This window comes from Lagopus leucura, unplaced genomic scaffold (assembly GCF_019238085.1).
Source record: "Lagopus leucura isolate 7727_CA_CO unplaced genomic scaffold, USGS_WTPT01 Super-Scaffold_100001, whole genome shotgun sequence".
NCBI lineage: Eukaryota > Metazoa > Chordata > Aves > Galliformes > Phasianidae > Lagopus > Lagopus leucura.
This window is the reverse complement of record NW_024962262.1, coordinates 95,688,387-95,713,839: the sequence shown is the minus strand read 5'-3', so window position 1 is coordinate 95,713,839 and position 25,453 is coordinate 95,688,387. Positions and strand designations below refer to the sequence as shown.

General features: G+C 43.1%; 2 protein-coding genes across 3 annotated transcripts; one reads left to right on the top strand and one right to left on the bottom strand.

Moving 5' to 3' along the window:
- Window positions 1-2,898: 2,898 nt before the first annotated feature.
- LOC122177995 lies at window positions 2,899-11,314 on the top strand. Its single transcript, XM_042867874.1, has 4 exons — window positions 2,899-3,092; window positions 7,484-7,918; window positions 10,388-10,528; window positions 11,191-11,314. The coding sequence occupies exons 1-4, from the start codon at window positions 3,026-3,028 to the stop codon at window positions 11,193-11,195; spliced, it is 648 nt and encodes a 215-aa protein (XP_042723808.1). The 5' UTR covers window positions 2,899-3,025; the 3' UTR covers window positions 11,196-11,314.
- Window positions 11,315-12,920: 1,606 nt separating this feature from the next.
- On the bottom strand, window positions 12,921-25,248 carry LOC122177803 (phospholipase A2-like). 2 transcript variants are annotated; one of them, XM_042867524.1, is made up of 5 exons: window positions 24,574-25,248; window positions 24,156-24,333; window positions 20,199-20,364; window positions 15,314-15,420; window positions 12,921-13,156 (listed from the first exon to the last, which is right to left on the bottom strand). In XM_042867524.1, the coding sequence occupies exons 2-5, from the start codon at window positions 24,193-24,195 to the stop codon at window positions 12,993-12,995; spliced, it is 477 nt and encodes a 158-aa protein (XP_042723458.1). In that variant the 5' UTR covers window positions 24,196-24,333; window positions 24,574-25,248; the 3' UTR covers window positions 12,921-12,992. The 2 variants fall into 2 exon arrangements, with proteins under 2 accessions (XP_042723458.1, XP_042723459.1); XM_042867525.1 differs by having other exon boundaries at window positions 24,781-25,248.
- Window positions 25,249-25,453: the final 205 nt, after the last annotated feature.

The following is a 25,453-nucleotide window of genomic DNA, read 5'->3' as shown; positions in this document are numbered from 1 at the left end:
CTGCGCGGAGTCGGGGAATGTTTAGGAGTGCGGCCGGGGCGGATGCGGCTGGGCCGCGGCTGCCTCTTCTCCTGACAGCGGGAGGCACCGGGGGAGACGGGCGGGGCCGGCCCCGCGCCCCCCTTGTGGGTAACGGCCGGAGCGGGGCTGTGCGTTAAACGGTCAGCTCGCTCCAGGGGGACACCTACAGGGGGAGAGACGTAGCCGGGGTGGAAGAAGTCACTGTGACCGACGTCCACTCCCAGCCGTGGGGCCCGGACAAAACAGCTGTGTGCCGACAGTAGAGAGTCTCCAAAGTGTACAAGAAGGTGTAATAAAGAACACATTGTTTAGTTCTCTTTTGTTGCTTGCTTTCTTAATTTGGACACCCGAAATCCACATTTTCCTAACTCTTCTCAACGTCAGCCAGGGGACCATCTTTCCTTTTCATCTGAAAGTTGGAATTCTCTCTTAATCTCACTGAGTTATCCCATGTGAGAAGCTTCAACTGACAGCTGCCAGCAGCACCGAGAGCACTTTCTATTCCCTTACGACTGGCCAGCCTGACAGCTTTGCTCAGTCACGTCCTATTTAAGGGTGGATTCATGGCAGAATTACTGTCGCAGGATAACATGAACACAAACACCATTTGCAAAAACAACAGTAGAACATCCACCACAGCATGCTTAAGGAGTTTTTTTTTTAGAAGTGTACACGTACTTGAGTTTACATCAGATGGAGTCTGGAATCTCTTTGATCCAGCTATGTCTTCCCACATCTTCTCTGCCATGCAGCCACGGCTAGTAGCTTTGCCCTGGTTGCTCTACATCTACCTCTGACTTTGCTGTCAGTACTCAGTCCTCAAAATCCTGTTAGATTTTGATTCCTCTTAAGTCCCTGTACTCCAGCACTTGGGTCCGTGCCAACTGCCCAGCGCCCTCTGGTGCAGACCCTGTCCCTAACCCCAGCTCCATGCCGTTCCCTCGGGCCCCGACTCACATTCAATTTGCCATCAGTCAGAACCCCCAGATCTCTTTCTGCAGGTTTGCTCTCCAGCCTTTCACCCCCACTGTCTGTATATAGTTCGAGAGTTGCCCCATCTCAGATGCAAAATCCATCACTTACCATGTTAAACTTCACGTGGTTGATGATTACTCAGCTCTGAAATTTGTCAAGATCTCTGTAAGGGAGTCAACAGGTCTTACTAATTTACTATCATCCACAAACTTTCTTAGTATACCTTTGAGCCCTGTATCCAAGTTACTAATGAAAACAAAGAGAACTGACCCTAAAAGTGAGACTTTCAGAAGCCCTCTAGTGATTTGCTACCAGCTTGATATAACCCAGTTTGCTGCTATAACCCTTTATGCCAAACCTGTCAGCTGGTTCTTCACCCACCACACTATGTTTTTGTCTAGCTATATACTGCACATTTGTTAAGAAAGATACTGTGAGAAACACAGTTCTTTACTGAAATAATCATCCAGTTCTGCTTGGCTAGCTAGCTGGGTAAACTTATAAAAGGAGATTAAGTTTGTCAGTCAACCCATGTCAACCATTCCCATTGTCAACCCATGTTGTTAGTGATCAATGGCTGCATTGTTTGTCAGGTATTTTTCAGTATCTCCCAAAATAATCTTCTCCATAATTTTGCCAGGCATTGAAGTGAGACCAACCATTCTGTAAACACCAGGATCTTATTTCTTGCCCTTCTTGAAAACTGTGACAACATTTGTCAGCTTCTGGTTGACTGGAACCTCTCCAGATTCCCAAGACCTGATCCTTTCTTGATATTTTCTTTGCTCTCTAGCACTTAGTTAATACAAGAGCCTTGCAATCTAGCTTTCACTGTGTTCAGCTAAGTGCTGTGTTGTTCTGCACAAAGACCCAGCTCCCTTCCTACCTTGTAATTCCAGATCTTCCCACTCCCCCAACCCATTTAAAGCACAGAAGAAATACTTGCTTCTGGGTTCTTCAGACAGTTTTCCTCAAGGTGTGGTAGGGTCTTGTAGTCACATGTGGGTTGTTTTTTTTTTGGGGGGGGGAGGGGAGGGATGTTTCGTTTGTCATTTTTGCTTCAAAATAATAAGAAAAGCAGTAATCCTAGTGCAGTGTATGTGTTTTGATTGGTGTGGAGCTGAGTTTTTAATGGATATTCAAGTACAGTTCCATTATCTGAAGAGACCTAAAGATAAACAAAATCATTAGATGAGTGTGCTTCTGAACAGGTGCACTGTGAGAGGTGTCAGCCAGCTAACTGGAGTGGCATATGCTCCATACAGCTGCTGTGCTGCTGGCCAGGCTGAGTGTTACAGGTGGAGCTTTGGAGCTGCTGGCATGCTTCCCACACAGTAGTGTTGTGTATTTGCCTTTCTGCAAGCTCAGATTTCCACTTCCAGAGTGCAGCAGTAGTTCTGGATGCAGGTAGGCCAATTGTTTTACCAGTATTCCCTTCCATCTGATGACATGGACAAGCTTTGCTTAAATGGAGTTGAAGTAATGAACTTTTTGATGGCACTGAGGGATAATAAAAAAAAAAAAAGGGGTAATATATTTTACCTGTGAGTATGTATGTGTCCACAATAAATACTAAATTCCCATGACTTCCTTTCATGATGAATAAGGATGCTTATTTTTCAACTGCTCAAAAAATCAATCCAATTGTTCTCTTTACTCGCCTCTGCTATGAAGGAGTTTAGCCAAAGAGAGATCTCCTTTTGAACATCTGAATATTCTGTAAGCCCAAACTTCTGGTTAAATGACATCAAAGCAATTAAAAAAAAAAAAAAAAGAAAGAAAGAAAAAAAAAGATAATCTTCCCACTGCTCTCTGAACATTTTCGGCATCTTTTCTAAGACAGATGAGGACAGCCCCCAGGAAGTCATTGTTGTGACTTCAGACATGGCTGCCATCCAGGCAGCAGGCAGAGAGCTGTGGTAACTTTAGTAAGTGTGACATTCACGGGGCAGAATGTGAGGTCCTGTTGCAATAACATACACATATTTATTTGCCCACACTACTAGCAAGATCATATATTTCAGCAGCTATGAGCCAGCACATTGGGAAGCCCTGTGGATCTGCAGTGACTTTGTTCCTTTTCTTCCTCCTGGTGGGTGAGTACTAAAATGCCTTCCTTCATTAGAAGAAATACAGTTTATTCCTAGAGATTGACTTGGAAGCTTCTCTTCCTTTTTTTCAGAAAGTCACTCTCCTCTGAGGGCTCCCTCAGGATGCAGGAAATCTATATCCAGTGTTGGGCATTGCATTAAAACATGTTTTATTAGCACATTGTTTTTTAGTTAATATGTGTTTATGTCAATATGTGTTTGAATTTGACCCCCAGGATAGAATTCTTTCTGGAAATCTTTCCAGAAAGAGTAGGTTTGCCTGTCTTTTTCTAGAAGAAAGGTTGCGTATCATCATTGTTAGAAGTTTCATTTCTATTTCTGGTTCTCTGATGTATTAGCAACCAGTTGTCTTCCCAAGGTAGTTATTCACATCCACTTGTGAAGATCAATCCTAGTGCAGGGCAGAAGTCATAAATTGAGATAAGCTATGAACAGTCATTGATTGCTTAATCACAGACAATTGGGAACCGGTTAGATCTTCTAAAGCACTCTTATGGTACCAGCAGAGTATGAAGTTGAGCTCTAAAGCCAACAAAACCATCCAAAATATGGTCGTTCTAGGGCGTGAGGATTTTTATGTGTTTTGGAAGTCCTGTTTGCCCTCTTCTCCATCTGTTGAGTGTGAACAAAGGAAAGGAGGCACAACAAGAAATGTCATATTGTGCACTGACCTCCAGCCTCTATTTTGCTTCCTTGATGTTGTCGGCAGCTAGCAAGCAAAGCTTGCACAGCTGCTCTGGTGTACTCCAGTTTGCAAGGAGTAAGTCAGAGGTTTCAGGACTAGAAGAGAGAATGGGTATATTTTAATCACTTCTTTGCAATTCTTCCTTCTATCACCATGCTTTGTGTATTTTGCAGTTACAGCCAAGATATGACCCTACATGGGAAAGTATGAACCTGTGGATTGCGTAAAGGATAGGATGGCAGATTAGTAGGTGCCCTGTTGTGACTGGAAAATGTGGAGCACGTTGTCACATTACAGAAAGTTCCAGAGAGCTTTCACCCCTTTGGCTGAAAACTGGCCATGAATTAATGACTTTATATTACAGTGACCTATTAGATCATCTAATCATTTTTCAAGATCTTGACAGGATCATTCATGCCACAGGTACTCTGCCTAACTTAAGTGCTTTCACCATAAAGCCTTGCATTTCTCTCCATGGGGGATTGAGTCCTATAACCCACTTGACAGGAGATCCACACATCATTCTGCTAATGAAGCAACCAACTTAGAAAGAGCTTTGAAGCAGACTCAACAAGGCATTTGGCATTAGTACGCTGCCAAATGCCAATATGATAAAGGCATTGTGTATTTAAATGCCAGTGAACTAGCATGTTCCTGATTTGTAACCTTACAAAAGAAAAACAGAAGAAAAGTAGGAAAATAGAAGCTGTGCTGTGACCTTCCTATTGAACTGCCCAGAGCTGCGACTAAATGATAGCTTCCTCCTTTTGTATTCTGATTTTCCTAATTAAGCTGTAGGTTAATATTTATTGAATCAAAGATGTGGGGTAACACAGATGACAAGGTCAGTTTTTTCTTAAAGGTAGTGTAAATAAAATTCATGATGACCGGAGGCACCATCAAAGTACATCGTTCCTGTACTGTTATGATCTCTTTAGCACTATCTCTGTGTACAGTTGGACAGGGAATATCTGGACCACAGATTACTCTGAATAGCTCCAGTGGGCTCATGGGTAAGATAATGCACAGACACGAGGATAATATTTCATCCAGTCTTTTTGATATGAATTATTTATTTTAAGGGACTCAGAACTACATTAGTGCTTGGGTTCCTGGTTCTCAGGCTGCAGCTGCCACTGAGCAGTGATTCAGGTACTAGGCCAAAAATTTCCATTTGACTTAATAGCACAAAGCACCATACATCTCTGAAGTTTTCTCAGGATGTCTATTTCTTTTACTTGCAAAAGTTGCTCAGACAGGTGTGTAGGTGATACTCTCCCTTAGGATTATGCCCTCCTAGCACACCAGGTCTGGCATACTGTGAGGTGAGCCAGGCTGAGGCATCAGCTGGTCCCATCCCTTTTCCCGTTATCTATTTGTAATGAACCCAAAACACTCAGAATATGGTTAAACTTAATTATTTGCTTTCCAACCACTCATGAATTTGATGGTGTGCTACTTTCATCTGTCTTCTCCCTCATGTTCAACACCTGGAGTTGAAACCCATTCCTGACCAAAGGGTTTTGGAAACTGTTACTGTCTCACAAAATTGCTCTGTTCCAGAAAACTGTCTTTCTTTTTTTTCTCTTCTGGTCCTTATGGTGTGGGGTTTCCTCACACAACTTATCATCTTATGTGGGCAGCTCCTGTGAGCCATCCTAGGAGAGCAGAAGCATCACGTGTTGTTGCCTCCAGATTTCTTAGCTAGATTGTATTTTCTATATTTTTGGATCAGTGAGTTAACTGTTGTCCAATAACTGAACTGTGAATGCTGTACATCATCCTTTTATAAGGCACATAGAACTACAATACCCTGCCTTCTGACAGAAACTGTCAGTCCTACTTTATGATTATACAGCTCATAAATGACAATAGCTACAAATACAACTGTAATTTCCTACCCAACCATGCCTGGAGGAGCCATTCAAGCACTTCTCAAACCGACCATCAGTGGAGTTGGTTCTCCATTGCCTTGAGGCATTTGTCACTGAAGCACAGAGACTATTGTCACTGAGAAACCCTAGCAGGCCCAGACAACAACATCCCACATCATTTTCATGGCAGTGAACAACTCCGGGTGCTGGGGAATCCAGACCTTCACCTAGAATGGTCTAGAGTGATCAGGAGGGAGGGCATTGACTTGAGTAAAGGAAAAAAAAAAACAACAGAAAAAAACTTTTTCCAAAAATTGGTTTGCATTTTTTCTTGGCTAATGCTGTAGTTTTATTGTTAAGAGTTTGTTTTTCCTTCTTTTTTGTTCCAGCTTGGGATTTGAGACAGCAACTATTCCTCTCATCTTCTCAGTCCAGGCTTGGTTCCAGAAACGAGATCTACTTGCATTGCTCCTAGCTCAAGCCTGCTTGATACTATGATTAGCAGTTGTGTGAAAGAAGGCAGATTTAAATCTCTATTATGGGCATATCATCTATATTTTTATAACAAAGAGCAGCAGGATAAAGTAATCCCTTCACAGAGAATAGATGTCAGCCAGTGACGGAAATCCTCTTAATTAAAAATACAATAAAACAGCAGTGTCTTCAGGTGTGCCTTCTATGTGTTTCAGGATGTTGGTTGTCAAAATGGAGTTGGCTATTTCATATAGTGAGTGTTTTCACAACAGCTCAAAACTTGTACATCGAAACCAACAGGACAAAACTCACAGTAGCTCTAAGTTGTTGAAAAATAGTTACAGAAAGTGGACTGCCCAGGCAGAATGGCTTAACTAACTTCCTGCTAGGCAAACAAATAATCAAGTCCCGTCTTTGTACTTTCCTGCTCTATTTGTAAAATAGATGTGTAATGCACTTAAGTCAGCACCTCTCACCACCAGCTTCCCTTGGCTCCCCAGGTCATATATTCTCCTCCCTTTAATTCTCCCTCTGACATCAGCTTTCTATATTCTCATACAGACACTTCAGCAAGGAATTTATTTTCACACTTGCAAAGAGTGTTGCTGACTTCTCAATTTTGGCCTCTTTGAAAATCTTCTCTTCAAACTGATTAAACTTTGTCTTTGGGAATTACTGAATTATAAAATCTTTGTGTCCTGAGAGCAAAGCATATAACCATTCTAGAAAAACTCATTCACACCAGTATTTTCAGTATCAATACCTGCAGCATACTAAGATGCCATCCCCAAGGTTGCTGAGAGCATCGATTGGGAGCTCAGTCCCTAACAAAGCAGATTTCTTCCTCTGGTCCCAAGATTTTCCTATCTTGGAACTGGAAGTGCATGCTGAAACCCCTAAGAACTTCACGTTATGTTTTGGGATGCAGGCATTCAGGCACACACAAGTTCTCTGTACTTGTCAGAACAGAACTGCCTCTGTGTAACGGTACGTACATTTCTTTCTGCACCTTGAAAACAGTTGGGATCCTGAGACCTTTAAGAGTAAAAAGTGGGAGGTTAAAATTCCAGGCCAGAGTTCTGAATAAATTCTAACTTTCATCCAAAGCCATTGGACAATGACAATAGCGCTCCCCAAGTATAGCAGGAAATGAGGATCATTCATATTTGCACACATGAACATAATCTTAGCAGGAACCAGGGAAAGAAACGCTATTGCCATAACAGTGACTACCCTTAGGTCCTAATTCTGGGAGGCATTCCTCTCCATGATCATGGGTCAGGAACAAACAGCTATTATCCTATTGCCCTCAACCCTCTTCTTTCTTCTCTTTTCTGATGCAGATGTCGGTGCTAGTGATGGAAACACAAGCAAAGAGAATGCAACGGTATCTCACAGAACACAGGCTCCACTGCTGACTGAGCAATGGCAATTTTCTGTGACTCAAACACCAGCCAAGGAAAAAGCCAAAGAGGGTGAAACTGTGGTCTTGAATTGTCACTTTAACAGCCCACAGCATCCTTCCCTGACTGGTCTGTCAGTGAGGTGGTACAAAGAAGATGAAAAGGGACAGACAAACCTGCTAGATAACAATGTGACCATGCTGCCAAATAATTCTAGGGTTTTCATGAGCGGAGACTTGTCCCAAGGGACTGTCTCCCTGGTGATCCTCAATGTGACAACCAGTGACCACGGTATCTATTTCTGTGAGGTTACACTTCCAGATGAGAAGGTGATGACAGGAGATGGGACAAAGCTGAGGATCAGGAGGGCTCTAGGTAATATTTGATGTTATTTGTATATTTTTTTTTCTCCCTCTTCCTCCTCCAAAACTAGTCTAAGCACTTGCCAAAGGAGTGAAATTAGTCTGCTTGGTTTCTAGGACATATGGCCTAGTGTAATGGAATGTCCCCACATAGTTGGATTTCTCATTTTTTTTTTCAGGCTAGCTAATTTTGATTGGCTTCCTCCTAGAAACAATCAGACAAGTATTATTGTAACAAGGATCATTTACAAGTAAAAAGGGAAGAAATAGTTCTGTCACTAAAATTAGTGAGCACTAAGAACAAAACTGTCAGAAAAGTTCTCTTGTGTACACATCTCTCTTTGCCAGAACCCCTCTGAGTGGCTGGTATCAGGATATCACCTCAGGAAACAGCTTCCAAGTCTTTTCTTTTGACATTACTTCTCCCCAACGCACTAATCTACATTTCATTCCTTAACTCTGGATGACATAAGTAATCTCACAGTGAAGCACAAGGATCACGTTATATCAGTTCTGCTTAACTTCAGTCCCATTAAAATCAAAGTAGCTATAAAACTGCCACACTATATTTTCTTAGCATCACAAATATACACTAGGCATATGAAGTAGGGAGATAGCTTGTTTTGCCTTTATCAGTTGGAAATGTCAAAGCAGCTCTCCTTTTTATAAAGGCTAAGCACATTTCAGTCCCAACAAATCAATACATCAAAAGGTTTATTATCTCATTATCTAACTAAAAAAAAAGTATCACCTTCTGTGTCAAGAGCATATCATGCAAGTGCCATTTCCCCACTATTTATTATTAGAACTTCTAACTCACTGATATTCACTAGGCCTTTGCCCTTTTGAGCCTGAATTCTTCCCTTACTAATTTTTACGTAACTACTCAATTTAAAACATGACTAACAAGGCAAGGTGTGCATGAGGACCTGACCATGTATCTTATGAGGTCTCCCACTGGCTTGATCTCATATTCTCTGTAGTGCATGTTACGATTGCAGTGTCTGCTCCCTGGCCAATGTAATTGCCTTTTTGTGTTCCTGAGAAGATGAAATGCATCATTTCTGCACTACAGCTAAATTAAGGGGACGAGAGAACATGAGAAATATAATTCACAAATAAATGAATTGTGCCACAGATCAAGACTGCCCCCCAATTCATCTAAAATGAAAAGGAGAAATTAGATGACAATGTTAAATTCTCCATTACGTGAAGCAAATTACGTATATTTTGAAGTGAAGAAAGCAATGGTTCTACAGCACCATTGTCCTTCCAATTCAACAAGCAGCCGCAAAAATGAACTTTAACTGCAGGACACCTCTCTATAGGTGGGAAGAGAGGGCTGGATTTTTACTGGTGAGCTACAGCTCACTCACTGGTGAGCAGCTGAGTGTGCATCTATTCATCAAGGTAGCAGAGAGTAGCAGCTTCTCCTATGAATGGTTGAACAGATGTTTGGAAATCTGTGCAATAGCTTTCATTTCTGGTTATCACTGCTGACTGGGCATGCAGCTATAGTTATTGGTGGGTCTGTCTTAAGCATGTGCATGAAGACAAGGGTCACCAGAACAGTTGGATCTTTTCTGTACGGACCCTTGCTTCTTCTCAGTCTTGCCTGTGCAACTTGGTGGTAGGTGTCCTGAGTTAGACTAATTAAGTGCTGATTAAAACTGATGAAAGATTTCAGGATTTGTCTTGTAGTCAGTACATTAACAACACTACCCAATTTTTCTCGTGAAGCTTAAACACAACTAGTTTCACATATATCATGAATGCCTGATTGTATTCTAAGGGCAGATGAAACTGAAAGGCTTTAAAGTATTCTTTTATTATCCTTCCTGGATGAGTCACCTGGCACAATGAGTACCACAGGGCAGTCACTTAAAATCTGATCAGATCAGTCTTTGTGCCATTGTCCAGCCAGTTCCCTCTCTCTACAAGTACACTTTTCCTCTAGCAAGCTCTGCATCACAGGGCAGGTGCTTCTCACAGTACACTCCATAATCCTTGTCAGAGACCATGCTGGTGTGCTAACGTAACCAATGGCTCTTCCCAAATCATCCTTCAGTTTGAACAAATAACAAAGGTAGGATTCCAGTGTGCATCTCAGAGAAAATGGGATAATTCTATCCCTACCGTGTTCCCAAAGAACAACAAATAAAAGAAAGGACTGCAGCAGAGCTCTGCACACCTTTAGATGCTGTTTCATAACAGTACTTGACTGTTAAGGGAAACTGTCCTATCACTAATTCCCCAGAAAACATAGCAGCTTCCTACCAAGGAATGAAAAAAATCAACTCCACTGTGCAATACGTTCTCTCCTGTGTGGAAGCCAGCAGTGTCATGTCAGGCAAGACATCTGTGTAATCAATACCATAGTAAGTAGCTTCCCTATTGACACTGCAGAAATTGTGCTAGCTGCATTGCATTTGCTTGCCTGAAAGACACTTTACATTGCTCTCTGCCTTTTTTTGTCCCTCAGGCTTGTTTGGTATAGAAGAATCTATTGGAACAATCATTGGGGTTGTGGCAGCTGGTATCGGAGGCCTAGGAGTTCTGATCATCATTTTAACCCCACAGCTAAGGAGATGTGTCCTCTGCATGAAACAAGGCTCTCAACAAGGTATGGAGCACAAAACAAAATCTGGCATAACTTGCTAGGAAGTTACTTGCTTCCAAAGACGCCTTTTTAAACTTAGGTTGGAATTAGACATTTACTTACCACTAGCCAGAGGTCACCTGAGGAGAGTTTGGCGTACCCAAAAGCTTACCTATATTTTCCAGGTCAGTCATCCGGTCTAATAATAGTAAGCTGACACCAAAGGCTGGATTTCAAAACAAGTTTAGTTCCCCTTTTGTGCAACCCAAGATGCGGTCAGCATTTACAAATGAGCTCAGCTCACTGGAAACTTTGCTAAACAGGACTCTTGAAAAACCCATTTTTATTTTCTCTTCTCCCAGCACTAAAAAATCTGATTCAACCTGCTGAAATCAAACCAAACCGAGGCGCAGAAGCCACGCTGAGCTGCGCTCGCTCCTCACTGGAGCGCTGCCGCCCTCTGATGGCCATTGTAGTGGAAACGGGGACATAGGAGCGGCCAGGAGCTCTGCTCCCTCTCCCCGCAGCATTACTGAGCACAGCGTAGTCCATTTCTGCCCACACAGCATCAGCCCTTTGCAAAAACACTGAGAGAGCGGAGTTCGCAACACACTGCCTTGCCAGATTGCCTTGGGGGAGTTTGTTGTGCTGCACTAACCCGGCTCTTTCTTTTTCTTCTTACTCAGCATAGCTTGATCTGCAGAGCTACACGAAACACCAGAAGATGCAAAGGCTAAACACAAAGTAATTTACCATGCCCTGTAAGCCAAAAAGGAGGCTCTAGACGTAATAAAAGCTTTTGCCTCAGCACATGTTGTCTTTGGCATTTGCAATATGTTTATTTTCCCACAGCCTCCTGCCGTGAAGAGCAAAACAACCTTTTTAAAAGGAATTTGTACTGTTATCTACTGAGGGCCTACTCAATCTGGCCACCTATCTCTTTATCTGGACTCTGATGGGATAGTTCAGATCTTTCCCTACAATTACATATTATCTCAAAAGTACTCCAAGCTTGACAGCGCTGCTTCAAAACGAACAGAATGAAAGCTTCCACATGCTAACACCTGCCCAGGGGTATCCCTGTTTACCTGCCCAGAATGTGTGACTTCTGGGGTGTTCTCATCTCCCTAGAAACTTTTCCATCTTGGTGCAGAGGCTCTTGTCCAGTTGGCTTGCTCCAGCCTACAGTTCTGCAACAAAGAGGCAAAGGATCACTTGAATGCTACCTCATGCTGAAAAAATAGGGTTTAGTTTTACTCTTCCAGCACGAAACACAGTGTTCATATATAAACCGTAAGGAAAAAATATTGAAGGTTTGGTTGGTGTAAATAATGTTCTCTATAGCCTGAGTCCCCTGACATGACAGCAGTTGGTCCCCAGGAGGTCAGTGGCAGGGGAATGTGCCCATAACTGTATAGCAGAGCTGCACATCAGTGACTGAAGCACACACATATGACATGTGAGGAACATGCTCTTTTTCACAGTGTAGGTGATCCTCCTGGTAAAAGTCAGAAACCCATGCACCAGAAATATTTCAGTGTGACTTTGCTTACCTTTTCATAGAAAACCATAGAATCATAGAATCGTTTTAGTGGGATAGGACCTTTAAATATCATCTAGTCCAACTCCCCTGCAATGAACAGGCACATCCACAGCTAAATCAGGTTGCTCACTGCCCTGTCTATCCTGACCTTGAAATACTCTACGGACACAGCACCCACCATCTCTCGGGTCAGGCAGTTCCAGTGCTTCACTACTCTTACAATAAAAAACAAAACAAAACCAAAAAAAACCCATTCTTCTCATATCCAGTCTAGGTCACCCCTCTTTTAAACTCCCCTGAAGTGTCCCTAGCCTTGAGGCAAGAACATAAGACAGAAGATGTCTGGCTATGTTAGCTCAGAAACATGTGGACTCTGTAAGAAGGGAGAGAGCTGCACCCTGAGCAAGAGCTCTTCTCTTCCTTTTGGTAGGAAGCAGCTCAGCCACTTCTCTGAGTGCCCATAACAGATACTCAGGATCCCTCCCTTTCCGTTGTTTCTGCTCCTGCAGCTCCAGGAAGATAAAGTGGATCACTGTACTTCAACACTGACATGCCCCGGGTCTTCAAAATCATCTTTTTTTACAGATACTTTTTTCCCTCTCATTTTTTTTTTTTTAAAAAAACAAGTCCAGCAGAAGCCTCTACCTATTTTCTAATTGATGTACAAACGCATGGGAGCTGAAGATCAGGTTGCTATGAAAGGACAAAACAGCCATTTAGTGACAAGCAACGTGTCCTAACATGTTTTTGGAAAAAAGATAGGAAAGTAGGGTTTTATTCTTCCCTCAGAAGTTAGAAGATGCATGTATCTTACCCTATTCTTCCTTCCCATAAATTATGGCCTAAAAGAAATTTTCTCAAGCTATCGTTAGCTCTGGTAAAAGAGGTAAAATTTTATTCCAGTGTGTTCAGATTCAAAGGATTAGAAGAAAGTTCCTTTAAAAACTATTTTGACCCTCCATATCTGAAATGGCAGGTTGGATGAGTCTGCCCACATAAAAAGTCTGGCCAGAGGACGAACTGTGGGTTGTAAGGGGCTGTTCCCCAACACTGGGCTGCTTCTTGGTCACACAGGCACACCATTTTTTCACATGGGTCTGTCAGGTTATCTGCAAAAGAAAATGAACAAGAGATGAAAGATTCTATATTGGATCAAGGGGATGAGCAGTTGTAAGAGTGAGCAAAGCTCTTATTGGGAATACAGGTCATGGGAGGAGGCAGAAGAAGCAAGGAACTCAGCAGCAGGGTTAGCTATCTGATTTCTTTTGGTCAAAATCTACAGGAGCTGATCCAAATCATATACATGAAGCTATATAGAATGTAATCATACAACTGCATGACTAGGTAAGGAGCACAGGGAACATAGAAGCAATTAGCTCAGGTGGATGCACTGCAAAGGACTGATTTTCATATAACAAATCCCATCCCACCTATAGGCATCTTAAAAACATTAAGCTGATATTACCTAAAAGCACAGTGCCTTGTTTATTTGAAGCTGGTCCTATTGATTATCTAACACCCTCCAAAGCCTACAGTAGGCAAAGTTTAAAGTGTAATTTCATGCATGTGTGCCCAGGCTTTGCTCCAAAACTAACTCTAATGAGTAGAAATCTTTCCAGAGTTCACTGGACTTCACTGGATCAACACTGTGTCTAATAAATACACAGAGTCCCTACTTTCAAAGATTTTCCGAGGAGAATCATGTGTCTACAGCTGAAGGGTTTCAATGGGCCCATTCACAAGGACTCAGCAGTAAGTCCTTTTCTTAATTAGCTATCAACACTGCCTGGTTTTCTCCCTGCCCACTGCTTCTTGAGGTCTTCCTGTGCTATGCCAATCACTGCCAGCCTAATGTCAGAGAGAGACTGCCTTGTAAGCCAGTTCTAAGAGCACAATGTTGCTTTTAATTTTTTTCTGAGCAGACCCCACAGCTCAACCCCTTTTTTTTTTTGTATTCCAGATATTTACCATACTTATGTGTGATGGCCTAACTGAAATACATGGCTTTGCTGCTTTTTTTTTTCCCCCCTCTCCATTTCACAAGCAAAACTGCATAGCAGTAGCAAACGACGGAGAGAAATCCCAGGTAAAATGAGTTTCTGTTTAATTTACCTGAAAATATCTGAGTTTAGGATCCAGTGCCAAGCCACAGGCATTTAATTTCCTGTTTCATAGCATGCACAGTGAAAGCAATTCTGCTTGTAATTTCTCTGGATATCATTCCTCTAGATCCAGTAAATGTGCCTCAGACTACAACACTTCATTTGTTTTGTCTGAACTGAGTAAGACGTCACACCTTCACACCTCAGTGAAACCTGCTGCAGCCTGGGGTAGGAAATAACCCTTCAGAGAACATTTCCATTGCTCCTCTCCATCGTGGATGTAAGAGAAAGTGAAGTTTATTGATTATTCAGGGAGAACAGTTACCAGTTGTTCATGGGGCCTTGCCTGGACATCAGTTAAGGAATATACAGCATTTGTTTAACTAAAGCTTATGAGGCAGGCTGGAACAAGTGCAGCCCATTGTTACGGGACAGCATTGCATGTCTCACATGTTTGATGATAAACTTCACATCTGCAATCAGGATCATTCCCTCACATCAAAAATGATGAGTTACATATTGAAATAGCTAGCAGAAAATATCAGTTAGCTACTAAAATAAAGAATGGATAAATCAAAAGAGCAGTAATGTCTAGCAAAATATTCCTTAGCCAGTACGTAGTTTAATAGATGGTTCTTGAACTGGGAAAGGATATACAGTGAATGTGTGGTGCCACACCCTCTGTCTGCTGGCATTTTCAGCTGCTCGGGGAGGCTGGGAATTGTACTGGAAGAATATGATCTTCTAGCAAGGTAGAAATAACTCAGTTTTCAAGCAAGTAGCTCTGATGGCATGGGGACAGGTTTTACTCTCACGCATTCCTTTTCAAACTTTCAAAGAGCTACACAAAAGATTTTACCATCAGGGACTTTTGGAAGACTTCAAACTAGAAGTGACAAATTCTAAGACTCAAGTCATCTGGTGCATGTCAAAACAAACTGGTGTGTACTACTGACGGGCTGCTACTGTGCAATCCAAGACCTCCTTGACTGGTACCAGCTGTAGAGCTGAGCAAGCCTACACACACTGTATGTGCCTGTGGCACTTGAAATCACTCAACTCTGAAAGCCTCAAAATCCCATCTCTGAGGCACACAAAGCTTTTGTGTTAGTCAGTGTTTCTGTGGAGGAAGGAGGGAACTAACACAGGCTACTGTGTCCTTACCACACCGCACGGCATTCTGCTCGCACACCCACTGGTAGCGCTGTGCCTTCGGACTGCAGCCCTCTCTCTCTGCCTTGTCGTAGCAGCAGTCATGCCTGTGGCAGCACCTTAGGGAGAACAAAAGGCAGAGTTTGGGATTGGGCATCCTGCATACTTTGCTCACTGGTGTTTTCAGGCATTGCAAGGTTACTCCGCTCACCCACCGCTAATTACAGCTCTGTCAGTAAATCAACAAACAATGTTATGGCATTTCTATGAATGCTCTCTTGTCTTGGGAGCATATTAATGCCATATTTGTCCTCATGAATACCACACGTTTCTCCTTTCTCTATGATTTTGCCTTCAGAAAAACAGGTGTGGCCAGTCCCCAGATCATGGTAATCTGCCATACTGAAAGGAGCTGAAGCATTATGATGAGGTGCCTGACCATGGCTCACCAGCTGAGGTTCCGATCATCTCAGAATCTGGTGTCAGGATGATTTTCACTTTCCTTGGCATCAGTGCAGCAGCTGGCTACAAACTCATCATCCTCAGAAGTGGGATTCATAGCAGTTGACTTTACAACCATAAGCATAAAGGGACACAAGGGACTGACCTATGCTCCCTTCGTGCATATCAAGAGCACAGTTCACATGATCATATTGCAGGGACCTAACAGGTGAAAAACAACACATTTGAAAGTACTGATTGCTTGTCACTGACCATAGAGAAGGCTGAAGGTGGCTAGCTCAGCTGTTGTCTGTACAACAAGACTACTCAGGAAGGACATTTGCTCTGCTAAGTGCTTCAGAATACACAGGAAAACTTCATCCCACTCGAATTTTATTCCAGTAATTTAGTGAAAGATTCAGCAATTGAAGAAATTCTATGATGAGTAACAAGGTTTGTTTCAGCAAGAGTGATACGTCAAAGGCTGGAGTCAGGGAAGAGCCATCTCCTGTTTCCAGAAGCTGTCCTATGGGCACGCTATAGAGGAACAAACATTTCCTCAAAGAGCTTCAGAATGGAAATCAGCCTTACTGGATATAAATACCTACAGGTTTTCCTGTTAAGAGTGACAACAGTTTCTGTAATTCAGCAGGTAAGCTTATTCAGCCCACGGACCCAGCTCTGTTGGGCACGATGGCCATGTGGCTCAGATCTCTGTTGGTCCAGGAGCACCTCACTCCTGGGCTTGTCCTGAAGATGCTGGAAGTGAAAGGGCAAAGGAGAAAAGAATTCATTGTAGAAAGCATGAAAGTCTCAGCTTTCTTCAACCCAAAGGAATGAAACTGCCCTTCAGGGAGAGTCACAGAAGGAATAAACAGGAAAAAAAAAAAGTAGCGAGAGATAGATTTTTGAGACAAGATCTTGTTGGAGGTAGAAGATTGTCTATAAATCAGACAACAAAAGGAGAGCAGAAGAGGTAAGCCAGCTAGCAGTGAAAGCCAGCTGTTTTTAGCTCTTTTAGTGAAAGTCGGGGCAGTTACATGAATTCTGCAGGGCCACAGGAACTGGGGCACAATTCTGCTTCCATTAACACCATTTCCTCCTGCACAGAGTGATACCAACACAAAGCGAGAAGACTAACTCATGTTTTAGCTGCTTTAAAAAGACTGTCAAGGTATGAAGAGTGAGGAAGTCTATCATCCTTTTGCCATCTTCAGACATCTGTTCTATCTGGAAATGCCCTTTCCTGCATCTGGGTCAGAATGTGGCGTTGAACTCTTAATAGCCTGCTAATGCTCAGTCACACTAAAGCAAACAATGCCCGCCAACAGTATGGCAGAGCACTGGTCAGTAATTATAAAAGACAAAAACAACTGGGTTCATCTAGTTAACAAACAACTGACACATCATCTGGTGGGATCAGACAGCCCTAGTGACTACAAACAACCCTACTGGCCCAATCTGACCCCTGCAGTGAGCACAGCCACCTTCAAGGTAAGAATTTGTCACATTGTGTTTGTCATGTAAACAGCTCAGCCATCCCCATGGTGCTTTAACACAAAAAACAGAGAGGAAATCTCCCAGTTTGCCAGGACTGAGTTTGCCCCTCATGTCACTAATGCTTTCGGGAAGATTCTGAGCACATTTGGGTCCTGCTCAGCAAAATGGATTTTGCCTAAATACCTCTCCTCAGGGTTTCTATGGATTTGCTTTGCATAAGTGGGAATGTGGATGCTTCCTTCCAGGAAATCTCAAGCAGAAGGGTGGTGCCATGTCCAAGCTGTGCACTAAATCCTATGCATCACATTTCTAGGAGAAAAAAATAAGGCGACAAGCCCAGGGAAATGCAGACATTATGGCAGCAGTCCTTTCAGTTGTGGTGCAGCAATGCAAGGAACAGAACTGGGAAGGAGAAACCAAACTATCAACATTATGGAAAAGAAATGCCATCATGACTAGAAGTGAAGAGATTATGGAACAAACGGAAAAACTGGCAACACCGTATTGAAGTCAGAGTGTGGAATAAACGTTATAAAACCATTACCCACTCAGTAGCACCTTTTCTTCCTCCATGAAAGAGGGATGCTGAAAAGCACTCTAGCCCTGTCTAGACAGACTGACTGAATTACTCACAAGCAAATCACTCCTAGGTTTATTACTGAGACTCCTAAAACTCCTGGTAACTCCTAAAAGATGAGGTGAGTCATTTTCAACTGTGTGTGTCCTTCAAGGCCTGTAGCTTTGCCACTCCGCATCTTTCTTCTCTAGAATTGCAAATATGGAAAATAATGTGGTCACTGTAACCGGCATGGGATACTCAGCCACAATGATTTTTGCAGTATCAGAGGATTTCTCTGGTGAACACAGCTTGGAAACATTTCTAACTAAATGTAGTGTCATTGCTGATTCTTCCTAGCTGAGAATCAAACTAAAAAATCTTTCTGGTTTTCACCAAGCATTACTGCTATGCAACAATAATGAATGCTCTTAGAGCATCAAGCTTTCTAAATACCTAACTCTCTGGTATTTAGAGACATTTCCATTTGCAGAGTTACCTTTTTCTGCCATTAGGATAAAATTCACATCCCATGGAAATCAAAGAGCAGCAGAAACATCCACCAATGAATACCTGATCAGATGTTGCTCTCTATTTTTCAGGAGTATTGAGCACTTGCATCACCCAATGTCACCAAAACCTGGTATCAGTGAATATCTGTGGAAAATGGCTTCTAGGTGACTCCATCTGGGCATTCAGCAAATGAAGTATTCAAATTAGTGAAGTCATGTTTTACTTCAAAGAGTTGACTGTAAGAGTCTTGATGATAAGAGATTATAAAGGTTAACAAAAATGATGAAAATATTTACAATCACAGCTGTAGATGGTTACAAGCATATCAAGAGGTACTATTAAACATTAGCAGTAATCTCTAGGCCTGAAACCTAGGACACATCATTGCTAGCTACTCATTTTTTTTTTCTTAAGTCTTATGTTGACTGTTTCACAGACAGCACCCATAAACCAAAGATGTGAAAAAATGGCTTTGGGAGGGAAACTTTCCCCTGCATTAATGAAGAGAGATGCACTAATTTAAATGGCTCCTTGCTCCTTCATGCCCACTGAGGAACCGGTCATTAGCCTAGGCATCTTGCACCCTGGAAAGCTCAGGCAATTTCCTTTCCAGTGAGCTATGCATTATCTTCCCTTCTGAAAAAAGCTGCTCTAGTGTGTGGATAACACCTGACTTGCTGACTGCAGATAAAAGCAGACACAATTGCGTGCTCTGCCTTTGAGGTTTTAAATGAGACCAGATTGCACGTAAAGGGCTCAGAGCACACCAAAGTCCATCACATTAAAGATTTACATGTATGGTAACTGCAAAGTACAAGAAGCCTTTCATTGCAACATCTCATCAATTCATTTTTACTCTTGGAAATAAAAAGCACAGCAAGGAAAAGGGGAAGTACTACCATGTTCTAAACTGTTGTTTTTCTTGCTTGATTTGCTTTAAACAGACAGGTGATGAAGACAACAGGTTTGATTAACTCCTTGCAAAATTCTAGATCCCTCCAGAGGGTGACCAGTAATATTCCCATCACTGCCATTTTCAGGATGACATGAATTAATCATCCAAACCTTTTAATCACTCCTATCTCTTCATGCAGGGCTTGCCTTCTGTAGGATGTACTATTTAATGAGCTCATATCCTGGTTTCTTCCTTGCCCTCCACCCACGTAGTACAAGGTCCCAGGAGCTCTGCTCTCATCCAGGAGGTGGCAAGGCCCTCATTCAAACACCAGATGGTACACGGCTCCTTGCTCATAGTTGACAAATATTACATTTCCTCAGTAGAGAGTTCTTAGAGGCACAGGAGTGCAGATAGGGAAGAATATAGAGATCTACACTGCTTTTGGAGACACACAGAATCACAGAATCACACAGAATCACAGAATCACCCGGGTTGGAAGGGACCCCAAGGATCATGTAGTTCCAACCCCCCTGCCTATCAGGGCCACCAAACATACACATTCAGATCAGGTTGCCCAGGACCCCGTCCAACCTGGCCTTAAACACGTCCAAGGACTGGGCATCCACAACCTCCCTGGGCAGCCCGTTCCAGGGCCTAACCACTGTCCTAGTAAAGAACTTCCCCCTAACATCCAACCTCAATCTTCCCTCCTTCAACTTAAAACCATTTCCCCTAGTCCTGCTGTTGTCAGCCCTTTTGAAGAGTTTACTCCCCTCCTGGGTGTAGGTTCCCTTCAGGTACTGATAGGCTGCAATGAGGTCACCCCGCAGCCTTCTCTTCTCCAGGCTGAACAAGCCCAACTCCCTCAGCCTGTCCTCATAGGGGAGGTGCTCCAGCCCCCTGATCATCTTAGTCGCCCTCCTCTGGACCCTTTCCAAAATCTCAATGTCTTTCTTGTACTGAGAGGTACAAGTTGAGGTTCTTCTTACCAGTCCGTTTTATCTTTAGGCCAGCCTCGTCCTCCCAGTCCACAGTAACATCCGTAGCCAATATATGCCAAGGGAGACCGTCCCGTGCCACATGATATAGCTCCTGCTAATTCAATGATTCCTCGGGTGTGTAGTGAATGGGATTTTCCCAGAGTACTTTTCCAAACTGCAAAGACAGGACATGGTTTCACACAAGGATTAAAAATACGCTAATTTTCTTAAAACCTTCACAGGGAGATTATTGGCCTTGACTAGTTATTTAGATCGAGCCTCAACAATCTAACTAGCCATTATGTTCACCCTGCAAAGGGAACTAATATGCAAACATACTCCATATAGGCAGCTCAGATAAGCCAGACTTCCTTGCTCTGGTGCACCAGTGTGTGACTGTAGCTAGACTGCATCTGCAGCTACCTTGCAATTTGAAGCTGCATGCCCAAATTTGCACATTATGGAATCTGAGAAGTTCATCTTGGCTGGGGTTATGCAAGCTCCATGCAGAGCCAAGTAGGTTCACTGCACTGTAGAGTTCCCAACCTGGCAGAGCATATTGGCTAGGCAAAGATCCTGGTGCATTGTGAAGCAGCAGTGAGCCACCACACTGCCTGACTGCATCCTAACTCCACAGAAAAAAAAAAAAAAACAAACCATGAGGTTTCTCTGTTGCCCAACATGCCTTGTATTATTCATGATATTTTAACTTGTTTTCCAGATCATACAGAGCTGACAGTACTACTAACTTTCATCCAGAAACAGCTACAAGCCCTCAGGCCTGCAAGGCATACTTTGTTCAAGACAGAGGGCCTACGTTAGCCATTATCCACACATCCTAGCTTTCTTATGAGCATTTTGAAGCACTGGCAACACACATTTGTTTCTGTTACTACAGTCCACTTAAGTCATAATGCTAAGTTGGCTGCAGAAATTTGGGGAAGAAAAAAAAAAAAAACAACCAGGAAAAAACAAGAAGTTCTTTGTTACTTGAAGTTCAGACAACCACCTAAGCCAATCTGGAGTTTTTTTGAGTTACAGATCTTTCAAATAATATCGTGATTTCAAAAGTTTAATTTAAAACTTTTTTTTTTCTTTATAAAGAGAACCACCAACTTAGTTGCAGAAACTGTTACAGAAACCAAGAGTATCAGCCCCAAACACATAAATCACTTTGAAGCTCGATAGGAGCTTTGATGCTTATCACAATAACAATGCAACAAACAGCAGTGATTAGCGATTACCCTCCTGGGCTCACAATGAACGACCAAGTGTACTTTGGGCTCTACCAACATGCACCACAGCCCATCCCCATTAAGGCTGAGCAGCTCACTGCTGGTACCAAACCCCTTGGAGGTGCTGCCAGGCTCCCCAGCATTGGCCCCACTGCCCCCTGGCTGTTACATGGCCTGAGCTTAGGATGGAGCTCTCAGCATTCTGGAGCCTGAAGGAGCTCACAACACAGAGCAGGGCTTTGACCCTGAGCTGGACCTCTTTATAGTACTGTGCAAACACGGGTTAATTAATCCCCTAAACCACTCGGGGACTCAATACTATTATTAAAACTGTTACTTTCCTTTTAAAACCCAGTCATCTAATCCCCTCTCTTGGGCCTCTACCCTCTTGTACTCCAGCTCACTTTCTGGGTCTGATCCAAACCCCTCTGAAGGCAATGTGGGTCTGTCCCCATTACTGTCAATCTGTCCATTTGCTCCTCTCTGCTAATGGAGGGCTTGCAGCCCAGCCCCCAGTGCTTCTGTCATCATTTTACCCCAGCAGCTAGCTGCAGCCAGCTCAGAAGAGCGAAGCCCCTGTCTCAGGCCTTCACACAGCCTCCTTATGTTTCCAGTGCACTCCTCAGGGATTAAATGCACATTCCTGAAAAAGTAACAACTCCCCTCACCTGAACACTACTTGAGTGTTCAGTTTTTGTGCTAAAAACACATTAAACCCATGTTGTTTGAAAGTGAAGTGGTGACCTGTTTCCCTTGTCCAAACAGTGGATGCTTCACAGTCAGCAGCAAGCTGCAGGTCTGCCACAAGTAACGCCACCAAAACTGCTGAACTGCTCTGGATTTCAGGCAAAAATAAAATAAAATAAAATAAATCACACTTCTACAACCTGCTTTAGACTGCAGACCTAAAAACATTCCAACAGAAACCTCTTTGTAGGTGTTCAACCTTCTTCCTGAGAAGGAGCCTGGTTTATTTTTCAGCCATCTTTCCTGACCTTTTAAGGTGGGACCACTGGACTCAGCCTGGAAACAGAGGCTGGTGTAAGGTAACTGCCTCACCCAGAAGAAAGACTATTCTTCTTCTGGGGATATCTCTGAGGATCAAGGAACTGTAATTACTGCACAGAGTTACTTATGAAAGCAGAGAAAAGGACCCAGAGGGAATTGAGTCCAGAAGAAAGGCCTTAAGCTTTACTCCTTGAGAGTTTGACATAATTAAGATACTCAGGCAGCATCTGATGTTTGTCTTATCCTTTGAAATCTGGGTGGGCTTAGAGCTGGCAGCAAGGTACTGTAGCTGATGGCTGGCCTTAGAAAGCAATTTCACTATCAAGTGTTCAGTTAATAACTGGAGCAGAACCAAAACTGCATTTTCTATGCTGGGCAGCTAAGCAAAACGTGTGGAATCAGTGAGAGAGACAAGTCTCCCCAGCAGCTTGAAATCAGCCACAACCCCCATTAAAGTATGGTCTATCATTAGCTATACAATGAATGGGGAGCCTCAGCAGGGAGCATACCTGCAAGGAGACAGAGGAGGTGGGTCTGACAACTTAAACCTGCTATTTCCTTTTGAGACAAGCAGCCTTTGTTGTAGATTAAGGCAATGGTTTTTTTTTTTTTGTTTTGCTTTTTAAAAACAGTGCTACAGATACAGCCCACCAGGACAAGAAAGTAGACATAACAGTCTCAAAGGGTGGAAATTCTAGTTTGCCAAGCACAAGTATAAACAGTTGATCACAGATATGCAAAAAATGAATGAGAAAAACAATTTAGCCACAAGTATGGCAAACATACAATGATGTGTTGATATCAAAAAGAATGGATGAGAAAGTGTCCTATAAATCACTTTCTGGTTCTTTAAGGCATAACTGCATATTTAAAAAATACACCTATCATTAAGGAGATGAGATTAAAGCGGGACAGCAGCTATTCCTTCCCAAATCTATAGCCTTCCACTCCATGATACACATTCCCAGTGAAGTTGAAATGCAGTAACCAATTAGATACTGTAAAGAAAAATGTTTTGTTTTTTTAACAGCTACATGTAAATAACCTCACTTCCATTCAAGAGGTACTTGCTTTGCAAAGGATCACCAGGCACCTAATTCTGTGCAGAATTAAAATAGAGACCCTTGTGTGAATTCTGACTGTGTGTTCTTATGGGCATGAATCCCAACAGTGATAGCACAGGTAGAACCTCAGACAATTCACTGTCACAATGCTATTGCGTGCAAGGTCTTTATGTTAGCAGATTCATTGCTTTTCTTAAAGGATTTTTTTTTTGTTTTGAATTTTGCATGAAAGGAAGGCCAGGTTGGATGAGGCCCTGGTTAGCCTGATGTGGTGGGTGGCAACCCTGCTCACAGTATGGGGCTGAAATTAGGTGGGCTTTGAAGTCCCTTCCAACCCAACCATTCTGTGATTCTACGAAGATGGCTCACTGGGCAGAAACATAGAAAGAAGGCACTTCTGCAAAAAAACACCAACACCAGCAACCTTGCAGCAGAAAATTATCCTCAAAAGAAAGTAATCTGTGTTTTTGCTATTGAAGCCACCATGGAAACAAAACAGGCACACAGCTTGCTTACACAGTCCCACACTACAAAGTTGAAGAGAAAAAAAAAAAGGCAGTGCAAATACTATGGGTGAAGTAGGCAAAGGTGGCAGCAAGGGGAGAAGCTGTCCAGGGTAGGTGGGGGGGGAGGGATGGAGTGTGGGATGTAGCACTCACCTGCCTGTAGCAGAAGCAGCAGCAGCAGCCGCCAGCCCATGGGCAGAGCTCCTCGGTACCGGTACGATGCTGTACTGGCATTCAGCAGCCCAGTGCTGCCAAGCAAACGGAGGTGTGGGTGTGTTCAACAGCCCTCCTCTTCCAGGGTTTTTATGCATATACATCTGCCTGCGTCCGCCTGCAAGACAGAAACACTCCCTCCTGCGACTTCCCTCAGTCCCAGCCAAGTCCCAGACCTCCCCAAAGGGCTCCCTGCTGTGCTGCTGAGGGCGAGGGCTGCCCTTGTGTTCGTGCCAGTGGCTCCACGAGGGGCTGGCATCCCTGAGGCAGCCCCAGCATTAAGCTGTGTTCCTTCACTAAGCTGTTTTCTTACAGACCCTGGTTAACCTCTGAGTGGCTTCGGAAAAGGGAAGCTTACCACTGCCCTGCCTGTGGCTTGGGCTTTTCTGCTGCAGCATCCACCCGACAAGGATTCTCCCTTTTTATAGATATTCTTTCAGGGTGTATATATATAAAAATATATATATAAAGATTATTTATCATATTTAAAAAAGAAGAAACAAAACTATAAACACCTAACAGAAAAATAATCCTGTTAGATACAAATATCTAATTATAAACTGACCAACACAGCTAATTCTAAGCCACTCCTGAGGCAAAAATACCCACTATTGCTGAACCTATTACTGCACCTGACCAATACCAACTAATTTCCTGGACACTGCCCAGTACGTGGGTTCCAACCACAGACGGTGGTTAGGATCAGGTCCTAAGGCTGAGCTGGCATATACTGAGTTCATTCCAGTTGCTGCAGGCAGCCTGACTGCAGAGACAGTGGCTGCAACAGGCTGCTCCACTGGGAGAGGAAGAGAAAGAGAAAGCTGTCAGCCTGTTCCTGAGGCACCCCTTGATGACATTCACTGTGGTAAAGCTGTGCCTCCCTGCTTAATGGTGTGCTTCTAAATATTTGCTTGCTAAACATTGGCATTTGAATCAAAGGTCAGTGGCAAGTGGCTTACTTGGGCTTCCTTTTTCTGAGCACAGTCTGGCTGCAGCTGCAATCTTTACTGGGCAAGTTTTCAGGGCACTGTTATATACTGGGTACCTATTGTGACACAGAGCACATGAGAGAACAGAGGTAGGCAAAATAGGCACAGCAACAGAAATGCAAGGCATGGACTTCACCAGTCATGCAACTGCTCTTCACTCAGAGCTCAGATGGGCAAGTACAATCCTGCAGTGACTGTGAGCCTGAAATCTCACCTGAAGGCTCACCACTACCTCTGCCATGGGCTGTA